The sequence below is a fragment of the Schistocerca nitens genome, chromosome 1 (genome assembly GCF_023898315.1).
Source record: "Schistocerca nitens isolate TAMUIC-IGC-003100 chromosome 1, iqSchNite1.1, whole genome shotgun sequence".
NCBI classification, from domain to species: Eukaryota; Metazoa; Arthropoda; class Insecta; order Orthoptera; family Acrididae; genus Schistocerca; species Schistocerca nitens.
The window spans coordinates 1,092,567,460-1,092,587,651 of NC_064614.1; the positions used below are offsets into that span (position 1 = coordinate 1,092,567,460).

Sequence of the window (20,192 nt, forward strand, 5' to 3'; positions counted from 1 at the left end):
TTCTGTGAGACTGTCATAATCTTTGACTTACTTGTAACCGTTTTGGCGCGAATGCGCACAGAGCAGTCTGTTTCACTTTGCAGAAGTTAAGTTGTTATTTTGCTTTGTAAAAGAACAGTCAAGTCTTGTGTTTGGTTAAAGTGGAAATTAAATATATGAAGATTGATACAAAACTGTTTTCTTGATGATGTGAGAATTAAGAAGACGTATATGTGAATTTACAAGAAGTTTAATAAAAATGTGGTTATGAACACCAAGTCAAAAATTAATTCTACCATACCATTGTTCTGACCTGGGATTGTTTGATCATTAAGAATTTCCTGAGAAACGCATTTGTTAGGTCTTCAAATATTGCTTAAATACAGATCTGGACCTTCTAGCAGTCAAAGTGAAATCACCCTAGAATCAACAAGATGAGCCATAACAACTTCGACGAAATCTACGTGAGAATCCATTCAAGATAAGTGCGAAGATTGACGACTTTTTTACAGTGACTTCATTATTTCCATTCTGACGATACCGTCCACAGTCAATAACTTTGCTGTTGCCCGGTGAAGTGAACATATGCTGCACGAGCAACATTATTAATCTGATTTCTAACCTACTTTGCAAGTGGTGGTATTGTTAGAGCCCACACTTCTGTAGCATTTGGGAAGTGGCAGGTCAAACCATAAAATGGGACCTGAACTTGATGGGTCAAAAAGTGTGAGACTCCTTTTAGTCTTACAACAGGCGGGGATACTTCAGGCCTATTCTATGCTCTGGACCTGCAGGGTGATTTGGAGGACAAACTCTTCCTCTTCAGTCATTTGTTATTCAGTGAGATTGACCACTGGGCATGACATGTTGAGAATCACCTTGTTTATCTGCTTTAGGCATCTTGCAAGCTGCTTCTTCTGTCGCTCAGTACAGTGCGCAAGCTAGATGAATATGTGAGCTGCAGCACCGCAGACACGAAATGCAACACCTGGAAAGTGTTCTGAGGAGCAGTGAGTACTCCACAAGTTATACACTCCTGGAAATTGAAATAAGAACACCGTGAATTCATTGTCCCAGGAAGGGGAAACTTTATTGACACATTCCTGGGGTCAGATACATCACATGATCACACTGACAGAACCACAGGCACATAGACACAGGCAACAGAGCATGCACAATGTCGGCACTAGTACAGTGTATATCCACCTTTCGCAGCAATGCAGGCTGCTAGTCTCCCATGGAGACGATCGTAGAGATGCTGGATGTAGTCCTGTGGAACGGCTTGCCATGCCATTTCCACCTGGCGCCTCAGTTGGACCAGCGTTCGTGCTGGACGTGCAGACCGCGTGAGACGACGCTTCATCCAGTCCCAAACATGCTCAATGGGGGACAGATCCGGAGATCTTGCTGGCCAGGGTAGTTGACTTACACCTTCTAGAGCACGTTGGGTGGCACGGGATACATGCGGACATGCATTGTCCTGTTGGAACAGCAAGTTCCCTTGCCGGTCTAGGAATGGTAGAACGATGGGTTCGATGACGGTTTGGATGTACCGTGCACTATTCAGTGTCCCCTCGACGATCACCAGTGGTGTACGGCCAGTGTAGGAGATCGCTCCCCACACCATGATGCCGGGTGTTGGCCCTGTGTGCCTCGGTCGTATGCAGTCCTGATTGTGGCGCTCACCTGCACGGCGCCAAACACGCATACGACCATCATTGGCACCAAGGCAGAAGCGACTCTCATCGCTGAAGACGACACGTCTCCATTCGTCCCTCCATTCACGCCTGTCGCGACACCACTGGAGGCGGGCTGCACGATGTTGGGGCGTGAGCGGAAGACGGCCTAACGGTGTGCGGGACTGTAGCCCAGCTTCATGGAGACGGTTGCGAATGGTCCTCGCCGATACCCCAGGAGCAACAGTGTCCCTAATTTGCTGGGAAGTGGCGGTGCGGTCCCCTACGGCACTGCGTAGGATCCTACGGTCTTGGCGTGCATCCGTGCGTCGCTGCGGTCCGGTCCCAGGTCGACGGGCACGTGCACCTTCCGCCGACCACTGGCGACAACATCGATGTACTGTGGAGACCTCACGCCCCACGTGTTCAGCAATTCGGCGGTACGTCCACCCGGCCTCCCGCATGCCCACTATACGCCCTCGCTCAAAGTCCGTCAACTGCACATTCGGTTCACGTCCACGCTGTCGCGGCATGCTACCAGTGTTAAAGACTGCGATGGAGCTCCGTATGCCACGGCAAACTGGCTGACACTGACGGCGGCGGTGCACAAATGCTGCGCAGCTAGCGCCATTCGACGGCCAACACCGCGGGTCCTGGTGTGTCCGCTGTGCCATGCGTGTGATCATTGCTTGTACAGCCCTCTCGCAGTGTCCGGAGCAAGTATGGTGGGTCTGACACACCGGTGTCAATGTGTTCTTTTTTCCATTTCCAGGAGTGTATTAGAAGAATAACAGAGTCAAATACTTGGCAAAATGTTGGGTATGGCCTTTCTGCCATACATTCCCAGACAGACAAACAGAATCAGCTGTATATTGCGCAAACCTGGCATAAAGACTACTTGCAAACAAACAAAAAAGATCAAAGAGTATCTCAGATCGGCAAAGGAGAAAAAGGGACCCTACTTGCAATGTTGGGAATACACTACATACCATACACATGAGTGAACGTTTATGTTGGAATAACTGGATGATCAATCCACATAGGAATCCACATAGGAAAATTCACCAACATGGAAGTTCTGGCTGTATGGAAGAACTATCACATCCACTTGTTCAGAAAAGCTATAGAAATACACAAACACAAGAACAGCTTCAACGAGAAAGAAGAAAACCTCTAGGTAAACGAATCCTGGATTCCCATGCTGCAGCAAATGACTGTTGTAGGTAGCGAAAGGAGAACCGCACTAGAAATGACCACAGAGAAGCCCTTGGATGTTGGTGTGCCAGGTACACTATGTGATCAAAAGTATCCAGACACCTGGCTGAAGATGACTTACATGTTTGTGGCATCCTCCTTCGGTGATGCTGGAATTCAATATGGTGTTGGCCCACCCTTAGCCTTGATGACAGCTTCCATTCTCGCAGACATACATTCAATCAAGTGCTGGAAAGTTTTTTGGGGAATGGCCGCCCATTCTTCATGGAGTGCTGCACTGAGGAGAGGTATTGATGTCTGTCAGTGAGGTCTGGCACCAAGTCGGCATTCAAAAACATCCCCAAGGTGTTCTGTAGGATTCAGGTCAGGACTCTGTGCAGGCCAGTCCATTACAGAGATGTTATTGACTTGTAACCACTTCGCCACAGTCCATGCATTACGAACAGGTGCTCGATCATGTTCAAAGATGTAATCGCCATCCCGGAATTGCTCTTCAACAGTGGGAAGCAAGAGGGTCCTTAAAACATCAATGTAGCCCTGTGCTGTGAAAGTGTCACTCAAAACAAGGGGTGCAAGCCCCCTCCATGAAAAACATGACCACACCATAACACCAACGCCTCCAAATTTTACTGTTGGCACTACACACGCTGGCAGATGACGTTCACCGGGCATTCGCCATACCCACACCTTGTCATTGGATTTCCACATTGTGTACCGTGATTCATCATTCCACTCAACATTTTTCCACTGTTCAATCGTCCAATGTTTATGTTCCTTAGACCAAGCATGGCGTCGTTTGGCACTTACTGGCATAACGTGTGGCTTATGAGCAGCCGCTCGACCATGAAATCCAAGTTTTCTCACCTCCCGCATAACTGTCATAGTATTTGCAGTTGATCCTGATGCAGTTTGGAATTCCTTAGTGATGGTCTGGATAGATGTCTGCCTATTACACATTATGACCCTCTTCAACTGTCTCTGTCAGTCAACAGACAAGGTTGGCCAGTACACTTTTGTGCTGTACGTGTCCCTTCACGTTTCCACTTCACTATCACATTGGAAGCAGTGGACCTAGGAAGGTTTAGGAGCGTGGAAATCTTGCATACAGATGTGTGAAGTAAGTGACACCCAATCACCTGACCACGATCGAAGTCCGTGAGTTCCGGGGAGCGCCCCATTATGCTCTCTCACAATGTCTAGTGATTATTGAGGTCGCTGATATGGAGTACCAGACAGTAGGTGGCTGCACAATGCACCTAATATGAGAAACGTATGTTTTTGGGGGTGTCCGGATACTTTTGATCACATAGTGTACATATAGTCTACGGCCGTGATTTCGCCTCCAGTGCACCACCAGCAACGATGGGTGAAGTTTTGAGAATGCCAGGCCACTGGTGCTGGCACTGGCGGAATGTCAGAAAAATCATCCGACAAACATTGAAAAAAAGAACCTGAGACGGAAGCCACCAGGCAGTTTATCTTATAATGTTTCTTTTGCATCAATATGGATCCTAAAAAGTATAAAATTCATAATGAAAATAGGAAGTTTTTGACCGTGTGGACAGAAGAATATAGTTTTATCCTGCCTGATAGACCTGGAACTGTAACAGTTTGCCTCATTTGCAACAGAATTGTTGCTCTTGTTAAAAGAGCCAATTTAAACTGACACTACGAAACAATTTATCAGCAGTACCATATTTACTTTCTTAAAAAAGAGAGAGAGGGGGGGGAGGGGGGGGGGCGGCGCACAGCATTCCTAGTTCACTCTATGAGCAAGCACGAAAAATCTGCAGAATCAACGGTCAATGGTGTGTGTGTGTGTGTGTGTGTGTGTGTGTGTGTGTGTGTGTGTGTGTGTTTGTTTTGGACACTTTATAAACAACTGAAGCCATTTTCAGAGTCCGGGATGGTAAAAAAAAATTGATGTGGCACTTTTTGCAGCAATTAAAGGTAATCCATTGTCGGCAAGAAGTAATACGAGACGAACCGAAATTTTGGCTACTGACAATGAAAGTAGTTTGCTCGAACTTCTGCAGCAATCCCTCACTACACCTTGCACTAGATGAATCATACGCCGTTGTTTAAGAAGAACAAACGTCCATTTTCATTTTCATATGATTTTTGGATATTGAAAGTAAGGAATTTAGGGAAGAACTGCTAATAACAATATTGTCATTGAAAGGCAACGATGTTCGTTGGCTAAGTAAAGGTCAAGTAACTTAATGTTTCTAGCAAATAAAAGAAGAAGTAGCATCCTACTTTGAAAACTTGGAATTCACAAGAAACAAGAAACCAGTTGGAGTTCCTAGTAAACGAACGCAGTATGGTTGCTGTAGCTTTCCTGAAAGGCATACTGAAATATTTAAATGTACTCAGTACCGAGTTACAAGGAAATGGGAAATTAATATGTGATCTGATACAAAGAATGTCTTCGTTCCAATGCAAGCTGGGTACCTTTGAAAAAGACATTACAAGTCAACAATTTTTTCATTTTCCAATAATTTTTTAATATAAAAAAATTATAAAGCAGACATTTCAGTTTAATCTTAAGCCTATCCATTACAGATATTTTAGAACCTGTGACTGTTAATTGAATGTAAATACATAAAACTGCAACCAGACACTTTTTTGAATAGTTATTTATTATTCTAGGAACTGGTTTTTTAACATTTTCAGGTTCATCTTCAGATGGTTTTCTGGGAGTTACATTGCTGTTTCTAGCACACACTTTAATATACCACCATGACTATTGCTTACATAAATTTGCATCCATATCAACAGATAAACGATAGTCATGGGGGATATATTAAAGTGTCTTCCATCTTCTTGTCAGAAACCCAACATTATGCTAAAACTAGCGATGTAACTTCCAGGAAACCATCTGAAGATAAACCTGAAAAGGTTTGAAACCGCTTCGTGGAATAATAAATAACTATTCAAAAAAGTGACTGGCTGCAGTTATATGTATTTACAGATATTTCAGTATTCTCAAATTTTATGGCAAATCTTAAGAAGGAATTTGCAGCAAGATTCCAAGACTTTTCAGATGTAGAGAAGCTGTCGCAATTCTTAAAGTGCCTTTTGAAGTTTCTCCAGCAGCAGCCTGGACAGATGTGGCAGTGAAGTTGTTCTGCCTTTCAAAATCCTTATTCCAAATGGAGATAATATACTTGCAGGAGGACAGTTCCTTGCAAACATATAAAACCGTATAAAACTGCATCCTCTGAAGAATTTTGTAGTACACGTATCCCCGAAAAATGGGAAAATTGCAAAAAATTATCCACATATCTGGCTACTATGTTTGGCTCCACCATATTTGTGAAATTTCATTTTTAAAAATGAATTTTTTGAAGAATAAGTATTGCTCCAGACTAACGGCCATCCTGAAGACACTATTCACATAAGCTGCTCCCCAAATGAAACTTAAGTTCAAGAAACTGGCTCAAGACCGCAAATGCAATGTCTCTTATTGATTTTTTAATACAAATAAGCCTATCTATTGTATTTCATATTTTGTGAATGAAAATTAAAATAAATATAGTACTGAATATACTTTTTTCTGGATTTTTCAACACAAATACGCCCATCTACTGTATTTCTTTTCTTTCTTTTTGAGTGAAAATAAAAAAACAAAAAGGGGAATACAGGTTTTTTTCTGGATTTTCTAATACAAATACGTCTGTCTATTGTATTTCATTATACTTTGAGAGTTAAAATCAAAATAAAAAAAGTAAGGGATATGAGATTTTTCTTCTGGACCTCAACAAAAATTTTCAAAAGTTTACAAGACCCCATCTAAAATTACTTGCCGACCCCTGCTCTAAAATATTTTCAGCATGTGGACTTTTTATGTTGCAGGTTCGGAGATTTAGTCTAAACTTTCAAAACATTTCTGCAGTGAATTTAGAGTGTGTCTGCCCTTGGAATTTCATTAGTTCGCAATTACGGTACTTTAAATTGTGCTAACAGAATTTACTTTATTTTTCGTGAATCTTCAGAAGTTTATAAAAATGTGCAATACAGTTCAGTTTATTTAAACCCTCATTCAGGTAGTTATTACTGCATTAGTGAACCATTATCAAATACGATAAATGGTATTTCAATTCTGAAAGAAACTCAGTTTGCTAAAATTTAAAATGCACTGAGAAGTGAACACTGTTTCACCACAAATTCCTGCATATACATAACACAGCAAACACTTAAGAAATCCAACCATGCATTACGGATGCCCTATAACACTGTTTTTCTTGTTTTAATGTTTATTATATATGCTGATGCACGTGGGGGACCGCAAGTCATTGATTGAACAACTATTTGGTGGATCCATAAAAATTAGCAAGTACATTTCTACCCATATAGTCACACAGGTTGGCCTCGTCCAAGAGACAGCAAAAGAATTTTGAACACTTTTCTATCTGTCATGTTGCAAAGGTTACAAATGGAAGACAGGCAATTACCAATGTAGAGATAATGGAAGAAGGGACTGGGAATAAAATTATGGAAAGATACAGAAAAAAAGGTTGGTTGGTTTTGAGGAAGGAGACCAGACAGCGTGGTCATCGGTCTCATCGGAGTAGGGAAGGATGGGGAAGGAAGTCGGCCGTGCCCTTTCAGAGGAACCATCCCGGCATTTGCCTGGAGTGATTTAGGGAAATCACGGAAAACCTAAATCAGGATGGCCGGACGCGGGATTGAACCATCGTCCTCCCGAATGCGAGTCCAGTGTCTTACCACTGCGCCACCTCGAGAAAAAAAAAAAAAAAAAGGAAGCAAGTGAGTGATGCAAGCAATGACTTAAGAATACAGCCAACAGAAAAGAGTAATATTTAATATAATTGCCAGCAGAGCTCATGAATTATACAATGAAGTGAAACAAAAGAATCTGAAATAAATAAACAAGAACAGCTTTACTCTTAGGTCCTGTAAAACAATGGATTGGGTTTGAGCAACACACAACAGAAAATAAAACAGGGAGTACAATTCAAAGCAACGAAAATTTCCACACTGAAGAGTGTGCACAATAACAGGTGATAAAGAGGATAATTAAGAATACAATGATATACAGTACAAGAACCAAAGAAACTGGTACAACTGCGTAATATTGTGTAGGGCCCCCACGAGCACGCAGAAGTGCCACAACATTATGTGGCATGGCCTCGACTAAAATCTGTAGTGGTGCTGGAGGGAACAGACACTATGAATCCTGCAGGGCTGTCCATAAATCTGTTTGAGTACGAATGGGTGGAGATCTCTTCTGAACAGCATGTTGCAAGGCATTCCAGACATGCTTAATAATGTTCATGTCTAGGAACTGGTGGCCAGCGGAAGTGTTTAAACTCAGAAGAGCGTTCCTGGAGTCACTCTGTAGCAATTCAGGACGTGCAGGGTCTCACACTGTCCTGCTGGGATTGCCCAAGTCCATTGGAATGCACAATGGACATGAATGGATGCAGGTGATCAGACAGGATGTTTATGTACGTGTCACCTGTCAGAGTCGTATCTAGATGTATCAGGGGTCCCATATCACTCCAACTGCACATGCCCCACACCATTCCAGAGCCCTCACCAGCTTGAACAGTCCCTGCTACCGTGCTAAGTCCATGGATTCATGAGGTTGTCTCAATATCTGTACACGTACACCCGCTCGATAAATTTGAAATCAGCCTCGCCCGACCAGGCGATATATTTCCAGTCAACAGTCCAATGTCAGTGTTGACGGGTCCAGGCAAGGCGTAATGCTTTGTGTCTTGCAGTCATCAAGGGTACACGAGTGGGCCTTCACCTCTGAAAGGCCATATCAATGGTTCCAACACTGAAACTTGTTGATGGCCCAGCATTGAAACCCGCAGCAATTTGTGGAAGGGTTGCACTTCTGTCATGTTGAACAATTCTCTTCAATCGTCATCGGTCCTGTTCTTGCAAGACCTCTTTCCAGCCACAGCGATGTCAGGGACTTGATGTTTTACCAGATCCCTGAAATTCACAGTACACTCGTGAAATGGTTGTATTGGAAAATCCCACTTCATCGCTACCTCAGAGATGCTGTGTCTCACAGCTCATGCGCCAACTATAACACCACATTCAAACTCACTTAACCCTACCAGTTTATTTGATGCTTCAGTGTATATTAAAAATGAGACACATTTTTCTCTTTCCATCACCTCCTTTATGTGGAAATCAGATAGAAGTGCTGAATATCTAAATGAAGTTATGCACTGCAACCAGGATAGGAACCCCTTATTTTTATATACTTTATATGGCAAGGTCTTTATATTTTCTGAAGGAATTCAATGTATGCAAGGAGAAGTAAAATGATATAATACAATTGTTGAATGGTCAGGAAACTATTTGAAGCTGTTTATCTATAACATAGTGTAGCTTAAGACATGGTACTTTAGTTTTACTACAAGAACACAACAAGCTGATATTAAAAAATTAATGTAACAATAGTCAGATACTCCCAATGAGTCTTACCATTTGCAATGTCATCTGACATCAATTCCATATCTTTAGATTTATCACTTTTTTCTTTGAAATGTTTCATGCTATAGAGATGAGTCGTAAAGTAATTCTGTAGTTCCAAGAATAATGGTAACCCATGCTGATCTTCACATAACCATAGCAGTTGATTTACAACTGGAGGGACCATATTTGGAGGCATTTCAGTCATACATTTGCAAATTTTGTACACAATTTGCAAATGCTGGTCAGGAGATAGTGGTACATCCCTTCAAAGATTCATAAAAGGGAAAGAATTAGACACAACAAATAAATCAGAAGGATTGTCTAAAGAAATAATTCTTTAAATACTTACAGAAACATTGCTGCCAGTGGACTAATTACCTCCGGTCTCCATTTTGCCATACAAAGAGAATTTATCATCTTATCTTTATAATCAGCTCCTGTCATTTCTACACCTTCATATTCAACCCTTTCTTTTTGTTTTAACAAATGCAAAAGTTTTGGTAAAACATCTTTCCAACTGAAACAAAAGCAAAATGTGGTATAAAAATAGCATTGTAAGTAAACACTTAACATTATATGTCTCAACAACAGGCAATACTTTTAATATTCAATCTACGGGATGTGACACATGGTACACAGCTCAAGCAGAAAATATTGTTGCCCTTTTAGCCACTACTTGCCTTTGAACAAAGGGAATAAATTCGATAAACCGAAAACTCTGTTAACCCATACTAGCTGTTCAGTCTCTGCTGAATTACAATGAGAAGTCCTCCACTTAAACTAAATTTTGGATAATTCATATTACAAACTAAAATTTGGTGCCCACAGTATATATTCCATATCTTATTCATCTGGACTGAATAAGCACTGACACATGTAATGCTGTATTCTATGGTATTTTGCATTATATATTTCACATAATTTTTCTCCATCAATGTGCTGTACTGTAATTTTGCAACAACTGACCAACTGATTGCTTGCTGCTCACCTGTCGTTCCCGAAGGGTAAGAGGCAAGGGCAGGGGTGAGAGAGGTTGGTCAGTAGGCCACACAGAGCACACGACATGCAGCAACCCAGTGAGAGAGTGGTTTCACTTATGTATTGTACAGCCGTTAGGGCGCCTTCCATGACCACCAGCAACGTACTTCGGCCCCACATAATACCATCCAAAAACAGCAGGGAACTTCCACCTTGCTGCACTCGATGGACTGTGTGTCTAAGGCATTCAGCCTGACTGGGTTGCCTCCAAACATGACTCCTACAGTTGTCTGGTTGAAGGCATATGCGACAGAAAGTGATGCCAATCCTGAATGGTCCATTCGGCATGTTGTTCCCATATTTACCATGCTGCATGGTGTCGTGGTTGCAAAGGTGGACCTCGCCACGGACGTCAGGAATGAAGCTGAATATCATGCAGCCTATTGCTCACAGTTTGAGTCATTACATGACGTCCTGTGGCTGCACGAAAAGAATTATTCAACATGGTGGCATTGCTGTTAGGGTTCCTCCGAGCCATAATCCATAGGTAGCGGTCATCCACTGCAGTAGTAGCCCTTGGACGACCAGAGCGAGGCATGTCATCAACAGTTTCTGCCTCTTTGTATGTCCTCCAATGTCCAAACAACATCGCTTTGGTTCACTCAGAGATGCCTAGACAGTTCCCTTGTTGCAATCGAACTGCAGTATTGACCGTCTAGGCATGGTTGAACTACAGACAGCAAGAGCCATGTACCTCCTTCCTGGTGGAATGACTGGAACTTATCAGCTGTTCGACCCCCTCGATCTAACAGGCACTGCTCCTGCATGGTTGTTTACATCTTTGGGCGGGTTTAGCAACATCTCTGAAGAGTCAAAGGGACTGTGTCTGTTATGCAATATCCATAGCCAACATCTATCTTCAGGAGTTCTGGGAACTGGGCTGATGCAAAACTTTTTTTTGATGTGTGAATTATGACCAACAGTCCAACAAACAACAATTAATGATTTTTTTCCAAATTAATTTACAGAAGTAAAATGTGTAAAGGGCAAGAATTGTTGTAAACTAAAACATGTGTCTTGATTAAAACTTGATGTGCTAAAGATCAGTACATCAAAGTATTTCTGAAGTTATCGTTCGTTGCACTACATGAGACATTAATTCAATGGGTATAATATTGTTACACAATATGTGCGTAGCTGTATTGTTTGGGAAAAAATACGGCAAGCACTGGACAATAGGTACATAAACTTTATCACTTAAATGTCACCAATACTGCTGTACATACAAAGAGCGGGTATTTTAATTTTTTTTAGAGCCCATGCAAATAGAGCTCCCTCATTCATCAGTATCCATAACAAGAGAAAAAGTGAACTCAACAGTTATATATTTTCAAAAAAACTCATTAATTCAAACTTTGTTAATCTGAACTGCCTATTTTTGGAATTCCCAAGTTTTGACTTGGCTGAGGGTCCAGGGTGAGAGCAAGTGGATAAGCCAGTTTCGGGAGTTACTTGATTGCTGGCAAGTAGGTGGCCAATGACACATAATCAATGGCTTTTCCCAGGCCTCTGGAGTGGGGAGAGGCAGTTAGCTGTTTGGAAAGCACGCATCACAGTAATCAATGCACTGAGGTGCAGTTTTGAGATACTTACATCATGTATATCAATTAAACTACACAAGTTATGTCTTAACTACAAATGTATACTCATAAAAATCTATCTGGGCTGGTCAGACTTGGAGGTAACTTGTATTCTGGGGCGTTAATAGTGTAGTTCAGGACTTGTGAAGTGGTAGTTTTTGTGCTCCATAGGCCACTTTACATGCTGTAACATTTGCTGGGACTTGGAAAAATTTCGAGTGAAATGGGACTTAGAATCAGTTAGCCAGCTGCAACTTTAATATTTCCCAAATTACAGGTAATGCACAGTGTTGAACACTGATTTTCTGGATGCAAATCTGGCAATACTATTGAATAGACTGTGGTAACCTACTCGTGGTTACGCGAATTTGGTATCTTGATTGCTATAATGAATATATATGAGGAGCAGTCAAATGAAAACAAAAAAGCACTACGTCTTCAGGCCAGAAGTGGTCCATCGGGACCATCCGACCATGTCATCCTCAGATGAGGATGTGGATTGGAGGGGCGTGTGGTCAGCACATCGCTCTCCCAGTCGTGACGATGGTTTTCTATGACCGGAGCCGCTACTATTTGGTCGAGTAGCTCCTCAATTTGCATCACGAGACTGAGTGCACCCCGAAAAATGGCAACAGCGCAGGACGGCCCGGATGGTCACCCATCCAAGTGCCGGCCACGCCCGACAGCGCTTAACTTCGGTGATCTGACGGGAACCGGTGTATCCACTGCGGCAAGGCCGTTGCCATCAAATGAAAACAAGACTGATGCAAAAAAAGTTAAGTAAGCTGTTTATTATTTCAGAACTAATCACCATAATCATTAACACATTTATCCCACTGTGTTAATGCCTACATGAAAAATTGTTTGCATCTGCTTGTGGAACCATGATTGCACCCAGAAGTGCACCTCTTTATCTGAAGAAAATAGATGGCAACAGATGTCTTTCCTCCAGACTCCACAAATATGGAAATCTCATTGGTAAAGATCAGCACTATACGGAGGATGTGTAAGGGCTTCCCAGCAAAACTTTACCAACATACTCTAAACAACCTTGGCAACAAAAGGGTGAGCCACAATATACTTATCATTGGGCAAAGACACAACCCCTATGAAGTCGCTGTGCCATTGTGGAACATGAGACTGTGTGCCTTGCAGTCCTGTATGGGAAAAAAGTACATCAATTTAATATAATCAAGCAAATTAATGCAGAGTCCAAACTCAATCTTGCTAGTCACAGCTCTGATAACTGAAAAGGCCTGCTGGTGGTTTACAGCTAGCAGTAGGTATTATTCTACCAAAGACTCCTCTCGCTCAATTTCAAACATGCAGAACTACCTGCTAGCACCGACAGTAGACATTAATGGCCATACGCTGAGCCAAGCACAGAGAGTAAAATTCGCTGCGGTCCAACTGGATGACAAGTTACAATGGGATCAACACATGGATAAACTAATCAAGAACCTCAGTTCAGTGTGTTCTACCCTCAGAAGCAACTGTCATTGCACTGACCTTAAAGACAAAAGTATTATGTATTTTTACTCCTTGTTGTTCTATGGAATTTTTTTCAAGTGCACTGCACCTAAACTGAAGTGCCTGTATGAATACTGTGTAAAGCAGATAACCAAGCATCTTGCTGAGCCCTGTCTAAGGATCTTCGAGGGCTTACGCTCACTTCGCAATATATTTACTCCTTAATGGTTTCTGCTGCTCATAATGAAAGTTATTTTCAGCTGAACTGTAATCTACAGAATCACAATACAAGAAACAATATAATCTTCATGTTGACTTTGTTTCTTTCACAGGAAGATATACAACAAGTTCCTGCCTAACACACAGCAGCAATTTGGGAATCACTACCACTTCAAAAGAATATTAAAAACATGTGGAAGTAGCCACTCTTTTTATATATTATTTGAATACCTTAATTCAAGGACTTAAAAGTTCTTTTAACAACTTGGCAAGTAGCAATGTTCACTGTAGAGCTTCATGACAAGTAGTTGTAGAGGGTGATTTTTTCCACTGTGTACATACTCTAGCAATTGATTGATGGGAGGATAAAAAGGTATAATGAACTTATGTCCGGAAATGCATGGTTTCCATGCTAGAGACCATTTATTTAATTCCACATTGTCACAGAGACAGGAGTTTAATATGCACTGTACCACACAGCCACAGTTACAGTATGTGTTGCAAATGGTTTCCATGTGCCTCAGTGCACATGTGTTCACTGTAGCATGTTCTGTCTCACATGTTCACATTGGCCAGGCTGCATCCGAACAGAGTAAAGGCAGCATGAATATGCTCCTCTTGTGTCGCCATGTCTGGAATGGGCACTGCATACATGACACTTTTGAGATGGCTCCATAACTAGAAACATCCAGACTTTAGTGGCGAAGTGGACTGGAGCACCATCATGTAGCATCCACATAACCCTTTGAATCATCAATGGCACTTCTTAAAGAAGGGGAGAAAGGTAGTTCAAAAAACTCTGCCCCGACTGTGACCAAGTGATCCTCTCCTATTCTGATCCTGAAACTAGGCACATTTTTTTGATGCAGCAGGAAACCAAATCAAAGCTTTAAAGAGTGGACTGCATAATGACAGGGTATAACTAGAATTTCAGTGCAAAAATTATAAGTCTTATGCAGAATCTCTAGTTCAAGATTTGATTATCATGCACACAATGAATTAAAGACAGGTCTGCTTAGTTTAGCTACCTTGTCTGTAAAAGACTCCCGCCATTAATTGTGGCACACAAACAAATGCAAATATCAACTGAGGAAAGACAGTATGAGGAAACTGACGTGTTCTCAATGAGTCAACAACAGACACAACCAAGTTATTGGAAAACACAGGCAGACAAACTACTCAACTGAGAGTGTCAGCAAACTAGTACAGTAATGCCAAACTAAAATTGTGGACACGCTGTGGTCTAAACCACAAGTGCAGCAATTCCCCTGCTCTACTCCCCAAAAAGCATGATGTAGTTATTGTAAAAAAAAAAAAAAAATCAGAGTAGGAGAAAGTACAACTCTCAAACTGCGGGTTTCCTACAAACTTAATTATGTATTTAGATAGTTAATCTGTCCTGGAAACTGAGAATCTTGACAATTTTTGCCTGTTATTGATATTGATACTGACAAGATAATGGTAGCGGTAATCAAGACTTTCTAGATCAATTCCTATATAATTTTCAGATATTTTCCCCTCAATTACACTGTGAAACCTAGCTTGATGCCAAATTTCATGACTCTAGGTCACCGGGAAGTACCCTACAGATTTTGACCAGCGAGTATGAGTATCAAAATTTATGATATGAATGACCATATCTTTTGATTGCATTGACTTGTAAGCTTACATGTTCTCTACCACCAAGGAACCATAGACCTTAGTATGTGACACACATTTCAACTTGATATTTCTATCCATTCCTGAGGAAAAGGTGTGTAAACTGGGCCCATGCTTTTATTTAAATTTTAAAACCACTCATGTCTCCATGAATCGTGCTTCTCAACAGTCGAGAAATAATTTTTATTGTATGAATGATCTGGTACTCACAACAATGCATAGGAAAGTGAAGAGAACATGGCCTTAGTTATGCGCAGCTTGGCAATGGTGTGTTTACACTAAAATGTCAACAAGATGTCGGTGTGCACATGAGAATCAGATCTGGTCACACCGTGCTCACACACACATGAGCAGAACTCCTTTGCTGTTATCTTTTTCAGAATCAGAAGACTTGTCTGCAGCCAGCCATTCGGGGAGCCAATTGTAGCACCCGCCAGCTGGCCCAGAATTTGCCTCTGGCAGTGAGGCCTAGCTGCAGCTAATCAGAGACGATAAGATGGAAGTAGGCATCGCGTCTCGCGCCTCATACGAACAAATGGAGATGGATGTGGCAATTGCTTTAATGACTGCCCCCTAACTATTTTTTGGTGGGTTTCTCATAGTACAAGGGGCAAGTAACAGAGGGAGCACCATGTGTGTGTGCGCACTAGATTTGCAGATTGGCAAGTGGGATAACGAGATGCTAATGAAGCCAGCCGATGTCATCAGCTAACCAGCCTTCCCCAGATGCTGTGAACATAGCTAGGAAATACACAGCAACACCAAGAGTAGATGCCAACATCTAAGTGTACTCCAAGCTAGGCCAGCCGCCTCTAGATGGTGCTCACGTTGTGAAATTAAATTCTGCTTCCACCATGAGCTTGTCAAGGCATCATATTCATCCCCTGACAATCATGTCAGCGGCAACAGAGGGAATTGACAATCAGGACAACTTCACTTTTGTAAATTAGGGTGCAGAGCTCTCTGCCAGTCATGGATATAAGAAGATGATCCACTAAAACTCGTCCAGTTCAGCAAGCATTTCAAGCATGACTCAGCTCGTTTACAGCATGAAGATTGCACACTGTGTCCAGCATTCTCGGCCATGGCAACAGTAGCTTCTTCAACAACTTGGGGGGCAATTGACTGTCAAGTCTCTCCCAGGAGCAATTCAATTCAGAAATTGCCAGTTAATACTAACTTTTGAATCATGTTCTTCAATCCTAGTACGAAATGAGGACCTCTCCATTTTTCTTTAAGGTGTCAACACTTGCGAATAGCAGCAGCACTATTGCTGCTGTTTTGACAACTCATCTTTATAAGTAAAGCCCTGCTCATCTTGTCTGCAACAGTAAAAGACACTGATGCTAGTGTTTAAGCCCTACACTGCCAGACCAGTACCAGGGGGCTAACATCAAGTCATGACACTAACACTACTAACGACACAAATGCTGTGTGCAGTCTGAAAATGATTCCTGTGAAGTTGGGTACCCATACAATAAATAATTTTCCATTTACCCTGGCTCCAATAGTGAAAATTTAATTATAACCACTTTGTAGGTGGTGTGACAAAAAGGAAGGGTAAGAAACTAATAGATATGTGCTGATGAAGGTAACATCGAAATATAAAAGGATACTGAGATAAAAAGAATGTTAGAAGAATACAGATCAAAAGAATGCGACAGGGGCAAACCATAAAAAGAGAATGCCAATGGAAAATTCTATAATAAAGGGCAGTGGGATACAAAGGGCAAGAGAACTGAAAACCTATAAAGAGGGCAAACTAGCATTGCAAGGAAGTGATGTGGATTAGGTTCAAAATGAAAAATTCTGAAATAAATCTCAGCAGCTAATGAGAGTAGCGAAATACATCATAGTGATAATACCTGATACAACAAATAGCAGGAAGTGTAATCCAGTTTTCCTTTACAATGGGCCTGGGATCATTACAGTCTAAGTTAATAACCAGTGTGGCTTAAAGTACCTTGTCTCATGAATAGAGAGTGTTATTTAATGTCGAGCAAAGCCTCTAAATAAGACTTAAAAATGTGCTACAAGCAGTATTGCAAAATCTTTTAACACATCATCAAAAAGGCAAAAAATCAAGTACTATATACAAACAGTTAAAAATTGCATGACCAAAGCAATGGTAATTTGGAGTATAATTATGCGTTAGACAAATAAAACTGGTGAGGTGGATAATATTGAATTTTCTGATGATGCTATGAGTGAGACAGATGGCGTCAACATTAAATCATTGGCTACTAAAGTCTCTGAATTCTTCCTAATAAAATATACAAAGACAACAATCGCCCACTGAAAGCAGGTCCATTAGAATTACTAAGATAGGCATTGTAAACTTCACCAGCAGACACATGTTCATTCATTCATTCATTCACACAAGTACGCACACCTGACACACTGATGACCGTCAGCACAGACATGTCGGACCCGAAAGCAACTCTCACATTGAATGGAGGCAGCAGTTTGGAGGCTGCAGGGAAAGGGAAGGAATAGCAGGGTACGGGCGGGGGGAATAGCAGGGTACGGGCGGGGGGAATAGCAGGGTACGGGCGGGGGGAATAGCAGGGTACGGGCGGGGGGAATAGCAGGGTACGGGCGGGGGGGAGAAGCAGGGTACGGGCGGGGGGGAGAAGCAGGGTACGGGCGGGGGGGAGAAGCAGGGTACGGGCGGGGGGGGAATAGCAGGGTACGGGCGGGGGGGGAATAGCAGGGTACGGGCGGGGGGGAATAGCAGGGTACGGGCGGGGGGGAATAGCAGGGTACGGGCGGGGGGGAATAGCAGGCTACGGGCGGGGGGGAATAGCAGGCTACGGGCGGGGGGGGAATAGCAGGCTACGGGCGGGGGGGAATAGCAGGCTACGGGCGGGGGGGAATAGCAGGCTACGGGCGGGGGGGAATAGCAGGCTACGGGCGGGGGGGAATAGCAGGCTACGGGCGGGGGGGAATAGCAGGCTACGGGCGGGGGGGAATAGCAGGCTACGGGCGGGGGGGAATAGCAGGCTACGGGCGGGGGGGGGAATAGCAGGCTACGGGCGGGGGGGAATAGCAGGCTACGGGCGGGGGGGAATAGCAGGCTACGGGCGGGGGGGAATAGCAGGCTACGGGCGGGGGGGAATAGCAGGCTACGGGCGGGGGGAATAGCAGGGTACGGGCGGGGGGAATAGCAGGGTACGGGCGGGGGGAATAGCAGGGTACGGGCGGGGGGAATAGCAGGGTACGGGCGGGGGGAATAGCAGGGTACGGGCGGGGGGAATAGCAGGGTACGGGCGGGGGGAATAGCAGGGTACGGGCGGGGGGAATAGCAGGGTACGGGCGGGGGGGAATAGCAGGCTACGGGCGGGGGGGAATAGCAGGCTACGGGCGGGGGGAATAGCAGGGTACGGGCGGGGGGAATAGCAGGGTACGGGCGGGGGGAATAGCAGGGTACGGGCGGGGGGGAATAGCAGGCTACGGGCGGGGGGGAATAGCAGGCTACGGGCGGGGGGGAATAGCAGGCTACGGGCGGGGGGGAATAGCAGGGTACGGGCGGGGGGGAATAGCAGGCTACGGGCGGGGGGGAATAGCAGGCTACGGGCGGGGGGGAATAGCAGGCTACGGGCGGGGGGGAATAGCAGGCTACGGGCGGGGGGAATAGCAGGGTACGGGCGGGGGGAATAGCAGGGTACGGGCGGGGGGAATAGCAGGCTACGGGCGGGGGGGAATAGCAGGCTACGGGCGGGGGGAATAGCAGGGTACGGGCGGGGGGAATAGCAGGGTACGGGCGGGGGGAATAGCAGGGTACGGGCGGGGGGAATAGCAGGGTACGGGCGGGGGGAATAGCAGGGTACGGGCGGGGGGAATAGCAGGCTACGGGCGGGGGGGAATAGCAGGCTACGGGCGGGGGGGAATAGCAGGCTACGGGCGGGGGGGAATAGCAGGCTACGGGCGGGGGGGAATAGCAGGCTACGGGCGGGGGGGAATAGCAGGCTACGGGCGGGGGGAATAGCAGGGTACGGGCGGGGGGAATAGCAGGGTACGGGCGGGGGGAATAGCAGGGTACGGGCGGGGGGAATAGCAGGGTACGGGCGGGGGGAATAGCAGGGTACGGGCGGGGGGAATAGCAGGGTACGGGCGGGGGGAATAGCAGGGTACGGGCGGGGGGAATAGCAGGGTACGGGCGGGGGGAATAGCAGGGTACGGGCGGGGGGAATAGCAGGGTACGGGCGGGGGGGAATAGCAGGCTACGGGCGGGGGGGAATAGCAGGCTACGGGCGGGGGGGAATAGCAGGCTACGGGCGGGGGGGAATAGCAGGGTACGGGCGGGGGGAATAGCAGGGTACGGGCGGGGGGAATAGCAGGCTACGGGCGGGGGGGAATAGCAGGCTACGGGCGGGGGGGAATAGCAGGCTACGGGCGGGGGGAATAGCAGGGTACGGGCGGGGGGAATAGCAGGGTACGGGCGGGGGGAATAGCAGGCTACGGGCGGGGGGGAATAGCAGGCTACGGGCGGGGGGAATAGCAGGCTACGGGCGGGGGGAATAGCAGGGTACGGGCGGGGGGAATAGCAGGGTACGGGCGGGGGGGAATAGCAGGCTACGGGCGGGGGGGAATAGCAGGGTACGGGCGGGGGGAATAGCAGGCTACGGGCGGGGGGGAATAGCAGGCTACGGGCGGGGGGGAATAGCAGGCTACGGGCGGGGGGGAATAGCAGGCTACGGGCGGGGGGGAATAGCAGGCTACGGGCGGGGGGGAATAGCAGGCTACGGGCGGGGGGAATAGCAGGGTACGGGCGGGGGGAATAGCAGGGTACGGGCGGGGGGAATAGCAGGCTACGGGCGGGGGGGAATAGCAGGCTACGGGCGGGGGGGAATAGCAGGCTACGGGCGGGGGGAATAGCAGGGTACGGGCG

The 20,192-nt window shown here is 45.0% G+C and overlaps 1 protein-coding gene and 1 pseudogene across 1 annotated transcript in view; both read right to left on the reverse strand.

Moving 5' to 3' along the window:
* Positions 1-20,192, reverse strand: part of LOC126198634 (Fanconi anemia group I protein-like) — a 250,425-nt gene that overhangs the window by 185,641 nt on the left and 44,592 nt on the right. Inside the window, exons 4-5 of the mRNA XM_049935099.1 lie at positions 9,685-9,852; positions 9,345-9,598 (exon numbers count right to left, since the gene is read on the reverse strand). Of these exons, the coding sequence (XP_049791056.1) occupies positions 9,345-9,598; positions 9,685-9,852 (422 nt within the window). The remainder of the gene's footprint in view (positions 1-9,344; positions 9,599-9,684; positions 9,853-20,192) is intronic.
* LOC126209836 (5S ribosomal RNA) lies at positions 12,580-12,697 on the reverse strand (annotated as a pseudogene).